This window comes from Sminthopsis crassicaudata, chromosome 4 (assembly GCF_048593235.1).
Source record: "Sminthopsis crassicaudata isolate SCR6 chromosome 4, ASM4859323v1, whole genome shotgun sequence".
Classification (NCBI taxonomy): domain Eukaryota; kingdom Metazoa; phylum Chordata; class Mammalia; order Dasyuromorphia; family Dasyuridae; genus Sminthopsis; species Sminthopsis crassicaudata.
The window spans coordinates 99,854,075-99,873,440 of record NC_133620.1 but is presented as its reverse complement, the minus strand read 5'-3'; the positions used below and the strand labels follow the sequence as shown (position 1 = coordinate 99,873,440).

At 42.2% G+C, this 19,366-nt stretch overlaps 1 protein-coding gene across 2 annotated transcripts in view; it reads right to left on the bottom strand.

Moving 5' to 3' along the window:
* Nucleotides 1–997: 997 nt before the first annotated feature.
* SOX13 (SRY-box transcription factor 13) overlaps nt 998–19,366 on the bottom strand; it is a 73,499-nt gene continuing 55,130 nt past the window's right edge. Inside the window, exons 6-14 of one of the 2 annotated variants that reach the window (XM_074308896.1) lie at nt 13,965–14,033; nt 13,148–13,262; nt 8,949–9,034; nt 8,303–8,465; nt 7,465–7,574; nt 6,946–7,042; nt 6,113–6,256; nt 4,903–5,119; nt 998–3,335 (exon numbers count right to left, since the gene is read on the bottom strand). In XM_074308896.1, the coding sequence (XP_074164997.1) occupies nt 3,059–3,335; nt 4,903–5,119; nt 6,113–6,256; nt 6,946–7,042; nt 7,465–7,574; nt 8,303–8,465; nt 8,949–9,034; nt 13,148–13,262; nt 13,965–14,033 (1,278 nt within the window). In that variant the 3' untranslated portion in view covers nt 998–3,058. The remainder of the gene's footprint in view (nt 3,336–4,902; nt 5,120–6,112; nt 6,257–6,945; nt 7,043–7,464; nt 7,575–8,302; nt 8,466–8,948; nt 9,035–13,147; nt 13,263–13,964; nt 14,034–19,366) is intronic. The other variant, XM_074308897.1, reaches the window with a different exon arrangement.

Genomic DNA, 19,366 nt, shown 5'->3' with positions numbered 1-19,366 from the left:
GACTCTCGGGTCTCAAGAGAGACCCTCAGTTCAAATCTGCTCATGTGACTATGGGGAAGTCATTTTCTTGAGCCTTGTTGACTCATCTGTAAAATGGCTCACTGTGATTATATTAGCCACCTAGCACTGTATTAATGCGAAGAAAGTGTTTGTAAAAAGATGCTATAGAAATATAAATAATTCCAGTTAAATTTCATCTTGATTCAACATATCCTTCTAGGCTAGCAATATCTTTAAAAAAAAAAAAAAGATTCAAACATAGCGTATATTTGAGATCCTTCTGAACTCGGGCCATTTGAAAATTTGATAAAAATGCTCTATTTTAATCCAAGACAATGATATCAATCTTGAATTAGCAGACTGGAGGATAGAGCACTATGGCACACCACTGGAGACATCACTCCAGGTTGACATTGATCCCTTAAATCATGCTTTGCAGTTGTTCAATCAGCTATAAAATCAACCCAGATGTTGTCACTTTAACCACAAGATTTCCACTCCTACCCCATGAGCATTAACTCTCATCTCGAGACTCAGTAGGTATAATCTCCCTCAGGTCCACATCAGAACATAAAAACGTTAAGAGCAGGGAGAGATTTCAGAACTCGTGAAGTCAACTTTGAGCTTGAGAAGGATTTCATAGATAAATTAAACTATTTTACAGCTGAGGAAACTGAGACCCAGAGAACTGACTGGATTATGGTCACGGAGCTAGTGCTTCGGAGTAGCAAAGCAGGGAATAGAATCCAGGTGTCCTGAATTTCAGCTCTTTCTATTTATATACAACTTGTTCCTGGTCTAGGAGTCCTCTAGAGTGAACTCTGACTGTAGTAGTGGTTCAGTAGGGGAATATTTGCCTTTCTTCATAGGAACTCTTCCCCTGATCACTATTAATCTTAAGATTCTGGTTAGCCGTCACCAGGTCACCGCTGGTTCCTGGATTAGATTTTCCCCAAGGATGACCCTCATTTTTCCCATTCCATCTCTATGCCAGGGCAAGGATCCAAAATGTTCTCTTTTTATTGTGCCAACCGGAAAAAAAAATCCCCAGATTATAAACAGGTCAGGAGAAATATACAGGTTAAGTTACTCATCATCATCTTATTAACAAAATAAAGCCCTATCTATGTTTACAGTCATAAAAAAGGAATAACCCTGGAGAGAGGTGGGGGTTTAGGAAAGGGGCTGAGATAGGGAATGGGGGGTAGGTGGGACAAAGGGTAGGTTTGGTTTCTACATCTGTCCCAGCTGGATTGAATCCCCTCCTCCTGACCCCAGAGCTCTCTCCCTGCCCCCTCAGTGTTCTTCTCCAATGGGATGTGACTTTTTTGGGGGTGGAAATAAATAAATAAAATGAGAGACTGATCATGGGCAAAGTCAAGTTCCCCAGCCAAGGGGTGGGGTCAATGGCAAGGGGGTGGAGGGTGAGGGTGGAGAAAGGAATAGGGAAGGACTGTAGCCAAGAGAAAGAAGGGGAGGGAAAGGGCAACTGAGGCTCCTCATCTCCCCCCCAGATAAACAAAGTGACTCACACACAAACATACCCTTCCCTTTCCCAGCCAGCAGGGCCGGCCAGTTCTAGAAGCAGCCTCGGCTACCTTGGGCAATCTTTGATGCCCATCATTCCGACCTTGTCCAAACTGACCTTGTCTACCAGGCAGAGAGAGCCAGGGCCAGATGACGCAGGTGGTCAGTCTCTCTGAGCACCTGCCCGTCTGGCCTTGGTCAGTTTCCCCAGCTTCCAGCGTGTTGGAGAAGGCCCCATTTCCCTCCCTCTCCCCCTCCCCCCTGCTGGGAACCAGGGCCTAAGTTGGGCAGCCTAGGGCTAGGGGGCTGGGTAGCCCCTTGGAAAGGCTGCGTTCTCATGCGTCTCAGGAGCTAAAAATGGCTCCGTGGGAATGGACTGGCAGTCAGCAAACGGGAGAGGGAGGAGGTGAGGGTGGCTGACAGCTCCGAACACTGAGACCCACAGACACAGGGAGATGTCCAGACACAAAGGGTGGCTCCAGAAGGGTCGGGGCATCCTGCCAGGGAGAAGCAGATCAATAAGAAAACAGACCCAGGACAGAGACAGCAACACACACACAAAGAAAAGGAACCTGAGACCCATAGGGAGCTACAAAAAGGCGAGGAGTCTAATGGTACTCACTGACAGATATCCAGAGTTAGCAAAGGCGGAGGAGGCGCAGAGAGCAGCCTCCCCTCAGGAATCCTGAGACACAGGAATCCCCCAGAATGGGGACACATGAACCACATGAGCACACACACACACCCTACGCTAACACAAACACACAGGTACACACGCTGGCTGGACACCCCAAGACAGAGACAGCCCAGGGGGAAGAAATGAGAGAGTGAGGAGGCCAAGGGGAAAGGCAGGTGGATGAGAGACTCTCACACGGCCTTGGGCTCATTTACGCCAAGCAGACAGAGACCCTGGGAAAAGCCCCATGGAGGTAGGGCAAGCCCTGCAGGAAGCTGATGTAGAATGAATGAGGAGGTGTGCTACCCCAGACATGGGGTTATGAGCGGAGTGGAGGATGGGGAGCAGATGGAGAAAATGGGCACACAAAATAGATACCACCTTCCCAGCAGATCAAGGGAGATGAGAAAAGAGATTGTGGGAGGAGGGCTGCAGCAACCAGGACCCAGAGTGGGAGGGAGGAGAGGATCATACAGTAACCTCCTAGGTGTGAATATCAGGGGACCCCTGAGGGTCTGACTTGGTTGATGACAGGAAGCTGGGCCAGACCATGAAGCTCCCCTTTTCCAGGAACTTAGGTATCCCCTGTTTTCTTAAAGTCCACACCAACTCTATTGGCTCTGAAGCCCCCCAAGAAAGGATTCAACCTTCCTGCTCCTATTTCCCCTGCATAGATGTATGTACATATGCACACTGTGCCCATCTCCCGGACACATCCCGGTCCAGGTACCTACACAGTCCAGCTCAGCTGGAGGTGCCCAAGAGGGTCAGGGGACAAGCCCTTATTAGCCTTCTCCCTCCCCCTTTAAAAGATATGCATGGGGGGAGCAAGAGGGCATGACCCCCAAGCCCAGCTCAGTCTGTAAGCACCACCAACTCTCCATCGCTTTTCTCCTCAACTTCAGAGTCGTCTTCCTCGCTGTACCGGAACATCTCCCCATCGGCTACGGAGTGCCCGTCCTCAGCTCCCTCGTTTTCCTCCTTAAGGCTTCGGGTGTTGACAATAATAGGCATGCTGGGGTCCAGGCTTCGGGGCACATAGTGCTCCAGAAGGGGCTGTGCCAGCGGCATTCCAGGTGCCCTGGGATACAGGACATCCGGGGAGCTCATCTGCATCTGATTGCCTGGTGGGCTGGGGAGCGAGAGGAAAAATGAAGGGTGTTAGTACTGTTCCCCAAAAGCTCACAGATCTATGCTGATCTCCATACCCCCAATCCCACTCCTACCATTTCTCCCAAATCCTTTCGGGCTGGGAGAATCAAAAGCATTATCCCTCCAATTCTCACTGAGGTGGGGAAATGGGACTTAGGACAAGGACAGAGACATGAACGTGCATGTGGTCCCTTCTCCCTCCACTCCCACCCCCAACTACATATACTCTCCATCGGATCAGAAATCTAATCCTTCGGTTTCAGTGAGGAAACAGTTCTCAAGGATCTTAAATCACTTGACCAAAGTCACACAGATAGTAAAGCATTAAAAGCAAGATTGAAGTCATCTCCTCTGACTTCAAAAGCAGCGTTTTTCTGTTATATCCTGGATTAGTATGTAAGACTCAAAATTCCCAGGCTCACTACTGCCTGAGCTTTTGAATTGCTGAACCGAAGAGCAGTCATATAAGAACAGCAGGAGGAGGGCTGGCTACAGGGGCACTCACGTGCTTGCTTCTATGCAGTCATACATTTATGTGGGTACTTTACTTTTACAACATATTTATCTTCTCCGGGAATTGTGTGTGAATCCATTTTAAAAATCAAATCAGCTTTTAGCTGTGCCAAAAGCACTTCTATTTAAAGGAAGCATAGTGAGAAATCCTATGTCAAAAGAAGACTCTCTAAGGACCACCGTCACCCCAAAGTAATATTGTTTGGTAAATCAGTATTTTTTTATTTGATTCTGCTCTGGAGGATGGAGCAGTGCACAGCCAGTCCCTGTGTGTCTGCTGCCGAGTACTTGTACGATAGAAAGGCAAATGACACAGTCAGGTTACAGTGACCCATGCACAGCGTGTGCAGGCAGAGATGAGCAAGAGTCTAGTGGAGTCATTTTAAAATAGTTCTCAGTTCTTGAGAGCCAATGGCAAAATTTTCAGTGTATTTACATCTCAGAAATAAGCAAATTTGGTTAATCAAGGCTTGATTTATTGCTTTGTTGATTGCACAATACATACTTGATAATGGAGGAAATATTAACAGATTAAATTTTAAAATGCATAATTTTTTTTCAGGGCAGAAAGAGGGAGCCAGTTGTTAAACATCTGCCAGTATATGTCAGATGTAATGGAAAGGGACTTTAAAGATCTCCTAGTCTAACCCTTTCATTTTACAAATGCAGAAACCAAAACCTAATTTTCTGGCTCTAGAGTAAGAAGACCTGGATCTAGAACCATCATTCTTCAATCTATAACATGTATGATTCTGGGCAAGTTACTTCCTCTCTCTGGGCCTCAGTTTACCCAAATACAAAATTAGGAGAGTGGACTAGATGATCTCAAAGGTTTCTTTTAGCTAGGAGCCTGACAATGGATGATCCTTCTAGCCTGAAGTCTATGAGCCAGTGTAGAATTCCCCAATCATCCTGCCCCTTTTACACCTGCTCATACATGGTAAAACTGACCACTCTATTCCCCTCTTTCCCGGATCACCCAGCTGGCCAGAGAGGGAAAAGAACTGGGGGGGAGGGGAGTGCAGGAGGCTCACGGGATCACGTAATTCTGCCTCGCGTCCTGGCGCCGGTTCCTCATCAGAGCTTTGTACTCCCCCACTCGAAGTCGCTTGCCCTCCACGATGCATGTGCGCTTGGGTCGAGGCTTATATTTGTAATCGGGATACTTCTCCAGGTGCTGGCGACTCAGTCGTGCCTGTTCCTCATAGTATGGCTGCTTCTCCTGGTTTGTCATGGACTTCCAACGGGAGCCTGGCAACCCAATCCTGGTATCAGTCCCAGCAGCTCGGTCCAACCCTGAGCTCCACCCTCCTACCCCATTCCCCTATTCCCCCAACCCCGGGTGGGTGGAATCCAATGGGGCGCACCATCATGCATGGGGCACGGAGCCTGGATAATTCCTGAGTGCAAATCCAACCTCAGACTTTCTAACTGTGTGACTCTGGGCAAGTCACTTCACCTTATTTCCCTCAGTTTCCTCATCTGTAAAATGGGCTGGAGAAGGAAATGGCGAGCCACTCCAGTATCTCTGCCGAGAAAACTCCAAATGGAGTCAGACATGACTGAAATGACTGAATAACAACAGCATAATTGTCCAATGATGGACTTCCACAGTCATAAAGGATTCTCTGTGGGCACCTGAATAGAGCCGCCTACTGGAAGGGTCCGTGTCCACCCGTTAGAAACAGACTGAAACCTCATCAATAAGTTTTACACATGCAAATGAACACATACAAACAAAGAGTGATCTGGGCAAGGGCAGGTTCCATCGCCCTTGACGTACACAACAGTATCACAGTTTTGTGGGATATTCAGGGCACCTATCCATGAATGCCACTGGTCATTAAGGTTTAAGTAGGTGCCATTACTAATCTCATTTTACAAGGGAGGAGACTGGGGCTTGAGAGAGTTTGAATGATTTTGCCCAGAGTCCCACTGTTGAGTGAGGTCTGAGACTGGGTTTGAACATAGAACTTCCTGAGTCCAAGTGTAGGCTCTCTGTCCATCGTGCCATCAAGCTGCCTCGTTTGCACATCTCAGCCAAAGGAGTATCTCATACATTCTGCTAGATCTCACCAGAATCAACAGTCTCTACCAAAGAGAGATATGTCTGAGTGGGACCCCCGAATCTGGTGCCCCCAGCAAAAAAGCCAACCACTAGAAAGAGTAACCAGACAGGAAACACAGAAGCCCATGCCCCCCCCCCAGCAGACACTCTCATCCCCTTGCCACTGGTTTGCTCACCAAGAATTTTGCTGATACTGGAATTATGCATGTCAGGACAGGCCTGCAGAATCTTTCGTCGTTCATCCTTGGCCCACACCATGAAGGCATTCATGGGCCTCTTAATGTGATTGTTGTTCCGGGACTCGGGGAAGTGTCGGGAACCTAGGAGGGGGTGTAGGGTAGAAACAAGAGTTGATCTACTTTTGTAGGGTAGGATAGAGAGGGGATAAAGGGAGATGGGGGGGGGTTGGACGCTTGAGGAAGAAATGGTTTCTCTGTTACTGGAGGACTTTGAATGGAGATCAGAGGATGATGACCAGTCAGGAATATTATAAAGGGAATATTCCCATTAAGGAAGGGCCACCAATGCCCGATGTTCCTTCCAACTTCCAAAGCCTGTATTTCTAAAGGGGCTCCTTGCCTCTTCCTTTTAACTAAGTAACTTGGAGGAGACAGGCTCCCCATCCTCATCTTCCCTGGCCAGGTATCTGTCCATGGCTAAGATCAATGGGGACTAAGAGCCCCAGATATGGCAATAAATGAAAGAGAATGAAAAAGAAGAGACACAGTGAACCAAAAATGACGGAGATGGGGAAGACACACACAGAGATGTTAAGATTGACAGACATCAGAGAGAGAGGGGGGAACACTAAGGTGACAGAGAAGGAGAGAAATAAAGAAATTGCCAGCAGATGGACAGAGACAACAGCAGAGACAGCAGAGATACAGATGGCACCAATCCCAAACCCACCCTCTGCTACCTTTCCATCCCAGGTCTCATTTGGGGATTCCACTAGGAAATGACTGGGGATGAGAACTTCCCGATCCCCTGGAAACCTGGGGGACCATACCATCCATGTCACAGCTCAGAATGGTCTCATCCAGCTGGTGCCCACAGCTCTCCTCCAACCGATCCTTGGCTGGGGATGACTCCAGGTTGATGAGGTCCTAGGGTTGCAGACAGGATGTGGTGGGAGAAATGCCCATGGCTGCAACAGCACCCTTCTTACCTCCTGACTACTAAAGGTCCTATTCCCTTCCCTGCCAGAACTTTTACCTTCTCTTCATTTCTTCCCAGGGATAGGGACTAGATCTATTGGTGTAAGGAACTTGCAGACCAGGAAACTACCTTAGTCAAAAAAAATCTCTGCAAAATATTGAGATTGCCCAAAGCAATTGAGATTCCAAGGTCTTCAATCCATGTAAGAGGTAGGACAAGAATCCAAGCCTTCTGACTTGGAGGCCAGCTTTTTATACACTATGTCACTTTTTTTTCCTTCAAATTATTCTTTAATCCTCAAATCCAAATAAAGTACCTGTGCCCAACTGATTCCTATTATTCTGTGTGCCCTGGGGGCCAAAATCCTTACCTTCCTGAAAGATGCATTAGGAGAGCTTTCCATGGGGCCACTGTGGCCATGCAGCAGCTGCCGGGCATCCTGGATTGCTTTGGTGATAGCATCACCCTCACCCAGAAAGCCTTCAGAGGGAGAAGAGAGAAGGAGAGAGCATCAAACATAGGATCCCCTTAGAGGAGTAAGCCTCCTTTTTCAGCCTTTATCACAGACTCTTCTCCCTGGCCTTGTAAATTCTCCCCTACTAGGACACAGGGGCATCTGGTCTTCTCCCAACATGGGGAAATGGCACCCAGTGGAGATGGAGGGCTTGATAACTTAGAGACTCAGTGAATATCCAGTCAATTTTGCAGGTGAAAGAATTTGAAACCCCCCCAAAAAAGAAATGACTTGGGGGCAGCTAGGTGGAGCAGTGGATAGAGCACCAGCCCTGAATTCAGGAGGACCCAAGTTCAAATCTGGTCTCAGACACTTAACACTAACTGTGTGACCCTGGGCAAGTCACTTAACCCCAGCCTCAGGGAAAAAAAAAAAAAAAGAAATGACTTGGTTAAGATTACACAATTACTATCATTAACCATTAAATATTTTAAAATATCTAATAATAGGTCATGATTTATTTTTATTGGGTAATAATAGCTAATAATCATCCAATAATAGCTAACATATATACAGTGCTTATAAGGCTTCCAATCACATTGTACCTTTTTATTATTGTTTGATTCTCATAACAATTAGCAGAGTTGGAGCCAGACTTCAAGCCTCCTTCCTGCCAGACCAGTGTACTTTCTGTTAGCCTCCAATGAGAAGGGGACAAGTGGGGTAAAGGGAGAGATAAGGATGTGAGGCTTACCTAGGGGTAGGCTAGGTGGGCTGGCCTGGAGATCCCGAGTGGGAGCCCCATGATTGGTGGGGAGAGGACCACAGGTGCTTATTTTCAGGTTGGGGGAGCTGGAAGTGTTGGGCAGCTCCGGACCTTTGGGCTTGGCTGTCAAATTCAGAGGCTGTGAAGACTCCTAGAGGAAATCAAGACAGAAAAAGAGAGGAAAGGGGTGAATGACCCAGAGACAAATGGAAACAAACCTGTTTAGGTAGATACACATAGGGATCAAAGGATGGATTCAAATACACAGATAGAAAGATAGTGAGATGGGCATTGAGTGACACAGACTAAAGCGTTTCTGCCCAGTGGCTTAGCTTTAAGATGAGTATAATAAGTTTAAGAGATTCAAACATAAATAAGTAGCTATAACTGATTGAATCCTGCATTTTTGTTATTCCCTTTTCACACTCCCACCTCCCCAATCAAGGCCTTGTGGGAGCAGAAAATGAGTAGAAGTCTCCATCTCCAGTTCCTTCCCAGGGGACACCAGAAAATGCCTGGGGTCCAGGCCAGCTTCCCTCTCTGGGTCCAGGAGGCAAGGAGTGTGTGAAGTGGGCAGAATGAATTTCTCTTCCAACTTGTCCCTTCCCCAGCCCAGATTGGGAGCTCATAGTACCTGGAGAGGGTGATGGGTAGAGACAGCCCCAGGCCTCTTCACAGCAGGGGTAGGGGGGCTGTGCAGCAGCTGCAGCGGGTACTCCACTGTGGAAAAGGCGGCAAGGAGAAAAGTCCTGGATGAGTATAGAACAGCAGAAACTCTGCTTGACGAGGCACATCAGCGACCAGTACATTTGGATAGATAGAGGGTTTGAGCTCTCGTCTCCAGCTTGGCTTTGGCAGCTCTCCCTTCCAGCATCCGATCAGCCAACTAATTCTACCTACTAGTCTTCTCAGGATTCTGATTGAGACACACACTCTACATACCCTCATATAAACATATGGGCTCTGGGCCAAACCTTCTTAAAGTAGGGGTCATGGACTTATTATTTATTATGAGCAAATGTTTGATTTGTATACCTGTTTCATATACCTATATACCTGGGGTCATGTAAAAGTTTCTCAGGGGTCCTGAGCGGATAAAATATAAAAAGCCCTGCTCTAGGCAACATTTTAAACACCTAAACCCCTCCCAAGTTTATGCCTTCATCCATTCAACAAACATTTCTTGAGTGTATGAGACACTGAAGGGGATACAAAGAGAAAATACAACAGCTAAGCCACTCTCAAGGACTTTGACAAAACAGCAAGTGAGGAGGGCCATAAATGGGGGGAATCAATAACTGCCGAGTGCAGAGAAATAACAAAGCCAAAAGACCACCCCTAAAGTCCCAGATAGTTCCGAATCCTATCCTTTGCCTTCTGTTTGGGAAGATCAGAGAAGGTTGCAAAGGGGTGACCATTTGAGATGGGTCTTGTAGGTTGTAAAGTTCTGACAGTAGGAAATGGGGTCCGTGGATATTTCATACAACATGACCAAAGGGAAAGGAACAGGAATACATGTGGAGGGATAGAAGAAAGATAATTATAGCTTTTGGGTGGAAAGAGCACTGAATCTGGAGTCAAAAGACCCAAATTCAAATCCTGATTCTCTACTCTTAGATGGAATGTCACTTTACTACCACAGGGCTCAGCTGCTCTGCAAAACAAGACAGTTCAATCAATGACATTTGTAGACTCCTCTTCTTCTAGAAACTGAGGCAAGGATGGCTGGGACTTAAATTGACCTTGAGTAATAGATTAAAGAATTTGGATTTATTTAATAGGAGCCACTCACAACTTATGAGTTAAGGAGTATTAGATCAGAGCTGCATTTTAAGGAATACTTATCTAGGAGCTTATCAGAGGCTTGCTCTACTTTACTCAGTATTCTAGGATAACTTATGGAATTGTACCAAGAAAATAGCACAGTATATATGCCCCTGATTGTTTAAAACAGCTCAAAGCATGATGCTTGCCTGATTAATCCAGCTAGATTTCAGCATTACTCAATGACTCCTCCAGTACTTGGCCATTTTCTTATTTATGCCATTCTTGATTGCCCTTGCTGATGACCAACCATGTAAAAATCTTTTTTCAGTTATTTCATAGGTGGGTACTATTCATAGGAGTACTATAGTACTATAGTTGAGACTTTTATAATTTTTTTTTTTTACTTTGCTTGCTTGTTTTTTTGAGTCCAGGTTAGGAAAGCAGCCATTCACAGGCTATCTGTCCCGCTGCTGAGTGGTATAGAAGCTTTGCACTGTGGCATTTTTTTGACCTGCCTGGTTCATCCTACCTTGAGGATCTTGGTAGCCCTCCTGTCCCAGAGGCTCATCACATTGGTGTAGGATTTACAAAAACACCAGATGTAACTTTAACTCCACTGTAGCTCAGAACTCCTGAACACAGTAATCCATCAGCCTGAGCCTCCTTAGTAACAGGGCCTATGGGAACATCACACCCATCTTTTTTTTTTTTCTCCTTGAGGCTGGAGTTAAGTGACTTGCCCAGGGTCTCACAACTAGTAAGTGTTAAGTGTCTGAGACCAGATTTGAACTTGGGTCCTCCTGAATTCAAGGCTGGTGCTCTATCCACTGCGCCACCTAGCTGTCCCTACACCCATCTTTTTAAAACTGGAAAAGCATTTCACACATATTATCCTGTTTGAGCCTCAGAGAGCCCTGTGAGGTAGGTGCTACAGATTTTACCATTCTACTTTACAAATGAGAAACTGAGGCTCAAGGAACAAAAGTAACTTGCTCTTGGTTACACAGCTAGTATTAGGGACAGGATTTGAACCCAGATTCTCCTGATCCCTGAATCTAACTCTCTAGAGCACTCTACAGTCTCCAGCCTATAATCTTCTAAATCACAGTGTATAATAACAATAATAATTAACATTTATACGGATCCTATGTCCTGGGCACTGTGCTAAACACTTTACAATTATTATTTCATTTCATCCTTATGAAAAACCCTGGGAGACAGGTGCTATTGTTGTTATCCTTTTACACAAGAGGAAACACAAGAGGCAAATAAGAGTTTAAATGACTTGGTTGGGGGCATACATTTGGGGAATATCTGAGGCCATGTTTAAACTCAGGCTCAATGTCCTGTCCACTGCAACACCTAGCTTACTCATTAAAGATATAAGCAAGGGATAGTCCTAGTAATTCCATTGTTGAGAATTTATCCCTAAGCATGTTCCCCAAAGCCAAATCAAACCAAAAAGATCTGTAACAAATATTTTTATAGCAGCAATATAAGTAATTATATAAAACCAAAATCCATGAAAAAGCTCTAGAAGAAACCCAAATGTCCAATAATAGTGCACTGGTTAAAGAAATTATAGTCATTAATATAATAGAACACTACAATTAAAGCTTACAAGTATGAAGACACCCCAAAAAAATCTGTCAAGACCTGCATGAAATAATGCCAGGTGAAAGGAGCAGGGAGCAGTATACACTCACTACTTACCAGCCATAAGAAGACAAGCAAAAGAAAAAAAATGGACAAAGAATCCTGATGTTAACACACACATGTGTACCAGTGTTTTCACTGGGGTGAAAAGATTTGGGAACTGAATTTATGTATTACTCCTCGAGTTCTAAATCTAGAAGGGAAGAGTTGTGGGAATTAGTATGGCTAGTATAGCAGCTAAAAATGAGAAACAAGGGGGAAATGATGTGCTTGGAGATTTCAGAGATAAGTTCAGTCTTCCCCCCCCCCCCCAGTCATATCTAACTCTTTGTGACCCTATTTGATGCCTCCCTGGCAAAGATACTGGAGTGGTTTGCCATTTCCTTGTCCCTGAGATAAATAGGGTTAAATGACTTGCCCATGATCACACAGCTAGGAAGTGTCTAATGCCAAATTTGAACCCAAGAAGATGAATCTTTCTGACTCCAGACTGAGAACACTACCCACTGTGCCACTTAGTTGCCCAGAAACAAAAGTTCAGATTGGATCAAATCCTCAAGTTGGCCTTAATGCTCCCAGAAGCCTGGGGAAAACCAATTTCTCCTTACATTTGTAAAGCAATCAATGGCAAAAGATCGTAATAAATCTAAGGATTTAATGACAGAAGAAGGGACCTCACTGAGTTCAATATCATCTCGTTTTACTGATACAGTAAGTCTGGAGGAAATTAAGTCACTTGCCTATTGTCATACAGGTAAATCAGGTCCAGAGCTGACCATTTTCTCACTGTATCATGTTGCTTCTTTTAGAAGCAACCTATATATTTTTCTCATACACACACACACACACACACACACACATATAAATATATATATATATATTTTTTCCCTATATTTTTCACAAATTTTTTGAAAAAGGCATTGGAGTTAGAGTTTGAAGATATGGATTTTAATTCCAGGTCTTCCATTTATCAGCTTCCATTTATAACCTTGATTTGCAAGTCATTTCCAGTCTCTGAATTTCTGTTTACTTATCTGAAAAATGGTGATAATATCTAATGCCTGCAGATATTAATGTAGAGTGTTAGCTCCTTCAGGACAGTGATTACATCTTGCTATTCCATAGCACAGTGCTTTGCACAGGGTAGGTGCTCAATAATGTTTATTGGATTAGTGAATGACTTCATAGGGTTCTCTCCATCCCACTGTAAAGTATATAGGGAAACAGTTATCTAATCTCTTGAACAAATGAAGGAATGGCGATTAAGGAATGTACAATGTTGCATAAGTCAATGATCATACCAGGAATAAGACCAACAGTTCCAGATTGCCAGTGCTGTCTCTAGAGATCCTTTCCTTTTCAGAAGTAGCCCTGAGACTCCCAACCTTCCCCCCAAAATCCTCTACTTACCTGGTTTACAGGGGATGGGCTGAATAGGTAATGCCAGCTGAGAGTCAGGGGTGACAGGCATGGGCTGGTGGCTGGGAGGGAACGCAGGGATCATGACATAAGGCATGTTGACCTGCTGAAGGGAAAGAAACCCCCCATGTGAGTTCCCCAGATGTGGCAATTCCAAGGCATGCTAGGAAGCATCTGAACCTATGGATGGGCAGGCAAAGTGCTCAATTTTTTTTTTTTTTTTACTTCCAGCTAGCCAAGGACATACCTATTTTTGTTTGTTTGTTTGTTTTGTTTTGTTTTTTTTGTTTTTGCTTTCTCCATGTCTAGAGTTCTATGAATAACCAATTCCTATCAGGGAAATCATATTACAGATCATATATTTAGAGTCAGAAGGAAGCTTAAAGACCATTTACTATATTTCCTTCTTTTACAGATGAGGAAACTGAGGCCTAAAGAGGGAAATTACTTCAAGGTCAACAGAGAAGAATTGAGTGTGAAAAAATAAGATGGCTAGTAGAACATCTTATTGTAAAAGAGTCTCTAAAGACAGACATATGATCATAGATATAGCCTGGAAGGTACTTAAAGACCATGGAGTCCAATCCTTTCATTTTACAGATGAGGAAACTGAGGACTGGGAATGCTCTGCCCTATTCATGATCAGAGGCAATATCAGAGGCAAAATTTGGATCTTGTTCCTTCTGACACTATCCATGACACCATGCTTTTAAGCCTCCCTGCCCTCCCAACACTCCCAACCCATCCCCATCCCACCCATGACCCACCCCTCAATATTCTTTGTTGACAACCCTGACTCTCTCTTTACCTGGATCTGCTGCTGGAGGAGGTTGATCTTGTGCTGTTGCTGAATGAGTTGCTGTTGCTGTTTTGCTATCTAAGGGTGACAGAACAGGACCATGCCCAATTAACTCTTGCATGTCTACAGCCTTTCTCCGAGAGGAATGAATGTCCCAACCCTACAGAATTGGCCACCTCGTACCCTGGCCTAATCTGTGCTGTGGCAAACTAAAGAAACTCCAAGGAAACCTAGTTACATATAGAGTCTCTTCAGGGTCAAGAGAAGGGAAATAGAGGCAGTGAAGTCATTCAAGTTTCAGAATCCACTCTTTCTTAAATTGTCAGAATTTACCCAACTAAGGAATACACTAAATAATGGATTGCTTGAAGACCTCCAGTGAGACAAAACTCACTACTTTTCCAAGCAGGCCATTTTGATTTTGAAGCTTTCCCCCCTCTTCTTCTTCTTCTTCTTTTTTTGCTGAGGCAACTGGGGTTAAGTGACTTGCTCAGGGTGACACAGCTAGGCAATGTCAAGTGTTTGAGTTCAGATTTGAACTCAGATCCTCCTGACTTCAGGACTGGTGCTCTATCCATTATGCCACCTAGCTGCCCCTTCTACCTTCTTTTTTAAGGCAATCAGGGTTAAGTGACTTGTCCAGGGGCACACAGTATCTGAGGCCATATTTGAATTTACCCTCCTGACTCCAGAACCAGTGCTTTACTCACTCTGCCAACTAGCCATCTCCAGAGCTCTAATTGTTAGGAAGATTTTTCCCCCTTATAGTAAGCCTAAATCTTTAAATATTTATATATATGATATTTTATTTTTTCCCAATTATATGTCAAGACAATTCTAAACGTTCATTTTTTTTAAGATTTTGAGTTTCAAATTTTTCTCCCTCTCCCTTCCTCCTCTCTGAAAATGAGCAATTTGATTCATGTACTATCATGTAAAATGTATTTCCATATTAGCACAGCTGTGAAAATAGATCAAAAGAAAAAAACACACAAAAAGAATAAAGTAAGCAAAAAAACCCTCCACTTTGATCTGCATTTAGAATATATCAGTTCTTTAGCTGGATATGGATAGTATTTTCCTTTATGAGTCCTTTGTAGTTGTCTTGGATCACTGAGAAGACATGAATCATTCATAGTCGATCAATATAATGTTGCTGATAACTAGTACAGTGTTTATCTGGTTTTGCTCATTACACTTTGCATCAGTTCATACATATCTCTCCAGGTTTTCTGAAATCTACCTTCTGCACAATAATATTCCATTACATTCATATACTACAGCTTGTCCAGCCATTCCCCAGTTGATGGGCATTCCCTCAAATTCCAATATTTTTCCACCATGAAGAAGGCTTTCTATAAATATTTTTGCAGATAATTCTCTCTCTTTTTATAATCTCATCAAGATACAACTAATTAAATTTTATTTAAAAATTTTTTTTAACAACTTCTATTAACTGTATCCAGTTCTATCCTCTGGGGCCAAGTATATTACGTCTCTTTTACTTGGCAGCCTTTCAGATACTTGAAGGCAACTATCATAGTCCTACCACCCTCAAGTAATCTCTTCTTCAAAGTAAATTAATATCTCTGATTCCCTTCATTGAGTTTCAGAGGACAACAATTTTTAGTCCTTTGACCAACTTGATTGTTCTGCTTTGGACAGTATTAAGTTTATCAATATCCAAATATGACAACAAAAACAGGACACAATAATGTAGATGTGGTCAGACCACAGCAGAAAGCAGAGGGACTACTAATGCCCTAATTCTAGACACAACGCCTTTCTGAAGGCTGCCTAAGATTGCATTAGCTTTCTGTGGCTGTCACTTGCTTCGGCTAATTCATGCTGAGCCCATCATTCAGTAATGTCTTCCCTGCTATCTAGTCATGTCTTCCCCATCTTGTACCTCATCCTGTACTTATGAACTTGATTTTTTGAATCCAAGTATAACTCAATTAAATGTCAGCTCAATATTATTATTAAATTCAGCCCAATATTCTAACCTATCTAATCTTTTTGTGCCCTGACTTGGTCATATAGTGTGTTAGCTATCTTCTCAGCAATATATCACCTCCAAATTAGAGATATGTGCCATCTATAGTTTTATCCAAATCACTGATAAAAATGTTAAACAGACATTATCCACCTTCAGAGAAACAGGAGACAAACAAGGGTTATACAACCTTATATAGATGGATGGAAGTGGATATTTTCAATAAAGAGAAGATCTAATTCAGTTCCAATTGATCAATGATGGACAGAATCAGTTACACCCAGAGAAGGAATACTGGGAAATGAGTGTAAACTGTTTACATTTTTGTTTGTCTTCCAGGTTATTTTTACCTTCTGAATCCAATTCTTCCTATGCAACAAGAAATTCAGTTCTGCACACATATATTGTATCTAGGATATACTATAACATATTTAACATGTATGGGATTGCCTGCCATCTAGGGAAGGAAATGGAGGGAAGGAGGGGAAAATTCAGAACAGAAGGGAGTGCAAGGGATAATGTTATAAAAAATTACCCATGCAATGTACTGTCAAAAAAATTATAATTATAAAATTAATAAAAAATAAAATAAAATAAAATAGCTAAAAAAACCTTATATAGATATATATGAATGTATATGTGTATATAAATGTATGATTATAGGTACCTATGTGAATGTTTATACAAATGTGTATATATGTACACACACATACACACACACACACACACACATATATACAAATATATTTGTGCTTCACTGTAGCCAGCTTGGGGGAAATGGGAGGGGGAAAAAAGAAAGAAAAAAGTAAAAAGTGCACAGCAGAAAACAAAAGAAAACCTAGTTCTGAATACAATGTATTCTATTATTATATATGCTTTCTTATAATGGAAACATTGTTACATATTTTGAATCCTTTCCTTTGTCCTGTGCAGGGGACATTTTTTTCCTTTTCTGTTTGTCTTTCTATTTCGTATTTAAGTTCTAAAGAAACAAAATTTAAAAAGAAAAATATTAAGAAAAAGGAGATGTTAAACAGCACAGAGCTCCTGAAGTCTACCACTAGAAACCTCAGCCAAGATGATACCATAGCATAATGGCTACTTGGTTTGGTTCTACCAATCAATTCTGAATCTAACTGACTTATCAGCCAGCTCACTTCTCACTGTATTTTCCACAAGAAAAGCATAAAAGACATTGTCAAATACTTGGCTAAAATCTAGTAGTAAACAGAGCAAAGTGAGGTTTTTTTTCAACCCAAATTCCTCCAAACTGATCTAGAAAACAAAAAAGTGAACTTTAAGCTGAAAATATAAGAAAAAGTCACAGTGAACTGTTTTTCCAGTGCCAATCAGCATAAGGAGATAAAGAGGTATGTAGATAAGAGGGACAAGGTCTGGCAAAGGAATATGCCATCTACAGAGTACTCCAGTGCCCAAGGAGAGGGCTATAAACCAAAATAAGAGGATGTACCAGATTCATAATGGGATGGAATTCATGCAAAGAGTATGGGGGAAAGTACCAAGTAATTCTGGATCGTAGATCCAGGGCAGATCAAGGAAGGGACTTGCTACAAGAGTAGCTTTCCAAGGTATAGACATTTTTCTGAGTTAAGGATCAGTTTCAGACCTAAGGTGGTATATGAAGAAAGGAACAAGTTTAGAAGTAAATAGCATGGGTATGACTTAGATCCCTAGAAGCAGAGCAGGATGCCTCATTTCCAGCTTCTAGTCTAGAGTCTAAAAGCCTTTACAGGAATAACCATGGTTGGAATCCCAAACAAAAGGGGAACCTGCAGTTTTGTTACTCTGAACCAATAGTTTCCCTTGGAGTTGACCGTGATTGGTCTAGCAACATTCCATGACCACTACAGTAGGGATAAAAGTTTACAGGTCTTTAGCGTGAAAGTCTAGAATAATATAACACTCAATATCCCTAAGGAAAGCAGCAATAGAAACAATCTAGGCCTTTCTTCCAGAACTGGGTAAGGCCTGGCCCAAATATCAAGTCTGAAATCAAGAAGTAGATTGGAAGAATGAACAATTATAAAAAAAAAATGCCATCATAAAAATTTATTATGGGGACAGGGATACTCAAGACACAAACTCTGAATAAGCAAATGACTCCAGAACATCTACTAGCAAAACCTCAGAGAAAAACACAGCTTGAATATAAATTCAAACAAGAGGATATAAAACAAGCCTTTAAAATAGTTTTTTAAAATGTTTTTTGTTACTGAAATGAAACCACTAGAGGAAAAAAATTGGAAAGGGAATGGAAGAATTAGAAAAGGAATTAACAGCTTGGCACAAGAGTACAAAACCTTGCCTAAGCAATAAACTTAAATTAGAATAGACCAAATAGAACTCAAGACTCTCTGAGAGAACAAGAAATGTTAAAAATCTAAAAGAAATAGAAGAAAATGTAAACCTCATTTAAAAACTGACAGAAAATAGATTGAGGAGAAAAATAGTCATTGGATTGCTTGAAAGTCACGAACAAAACAAGAGCCTAGACATATTTCAGGAAATCTTAAAAACAAACAAACAGCACCCAGATTTCTTAGAAGTAAAGAGCAAAATAAAAGAATTCATTGGTTATCTCATGGAAAAAAGTTTCCCATTAAACTCCAAAAAATATTTCAGCCAAAATGAGTTTCCAAGACAAATAAAAAAGACTAGTAGTAAGAATAAAAGGCATTCAAATACTGAATAATTACAGTCAGATTTACATATGATTTAGCAGCCAGCACTATTGAAGAATGAAGAGCTTGGAATATGATTTTCCAGAAGACAAAGGATATATGCTTGCAACCAAGAATAATGGACTAATTCAGCAAACCTAAATATAATGCTACAGAAAGAGAATAAAATGGACCTTCAATGTAATAAGAGTAATCCCATGTATTTTCATTGAAAATACAAGGGAAAAGTTTTTTTTAAAACAGGTATCCAAATAAATGTCATTTCAACCTCACTCTCATATGAATTGGTCAAAAGTAGAGAAAAACATACAGAGAGAAACGTACAAAGACACACAGAGATTGGGTACAGAAATGGAATTTATTCACCATCAAGAAAAGGGAAAAAAGAGAAGAGGGAATTGAAAGGAAAATAGATTAAGAGAGAGATTAGTCCTAAACAAAACAAACTTTAACTAAAAGATGAACAAAACTATTTATAACTCTTTTTCAAGTAGCAAAGAAAGGTAAAGAAGGTACCTATCATTTGAGGAATGGGTGAACAAGTTTTAATATATAAATGTGAAAGGATACAATTGTGTCATAAGAATTGATGAAAGGAATGGTTTGGAGAAATTTGGGAAGACTGACATGAACTAATAAAGGATGAAGAGAACAGAACCAGGAGAACAAATTATATAACAGAAGCAATAATGCAAACACAACTTTGAAAAACT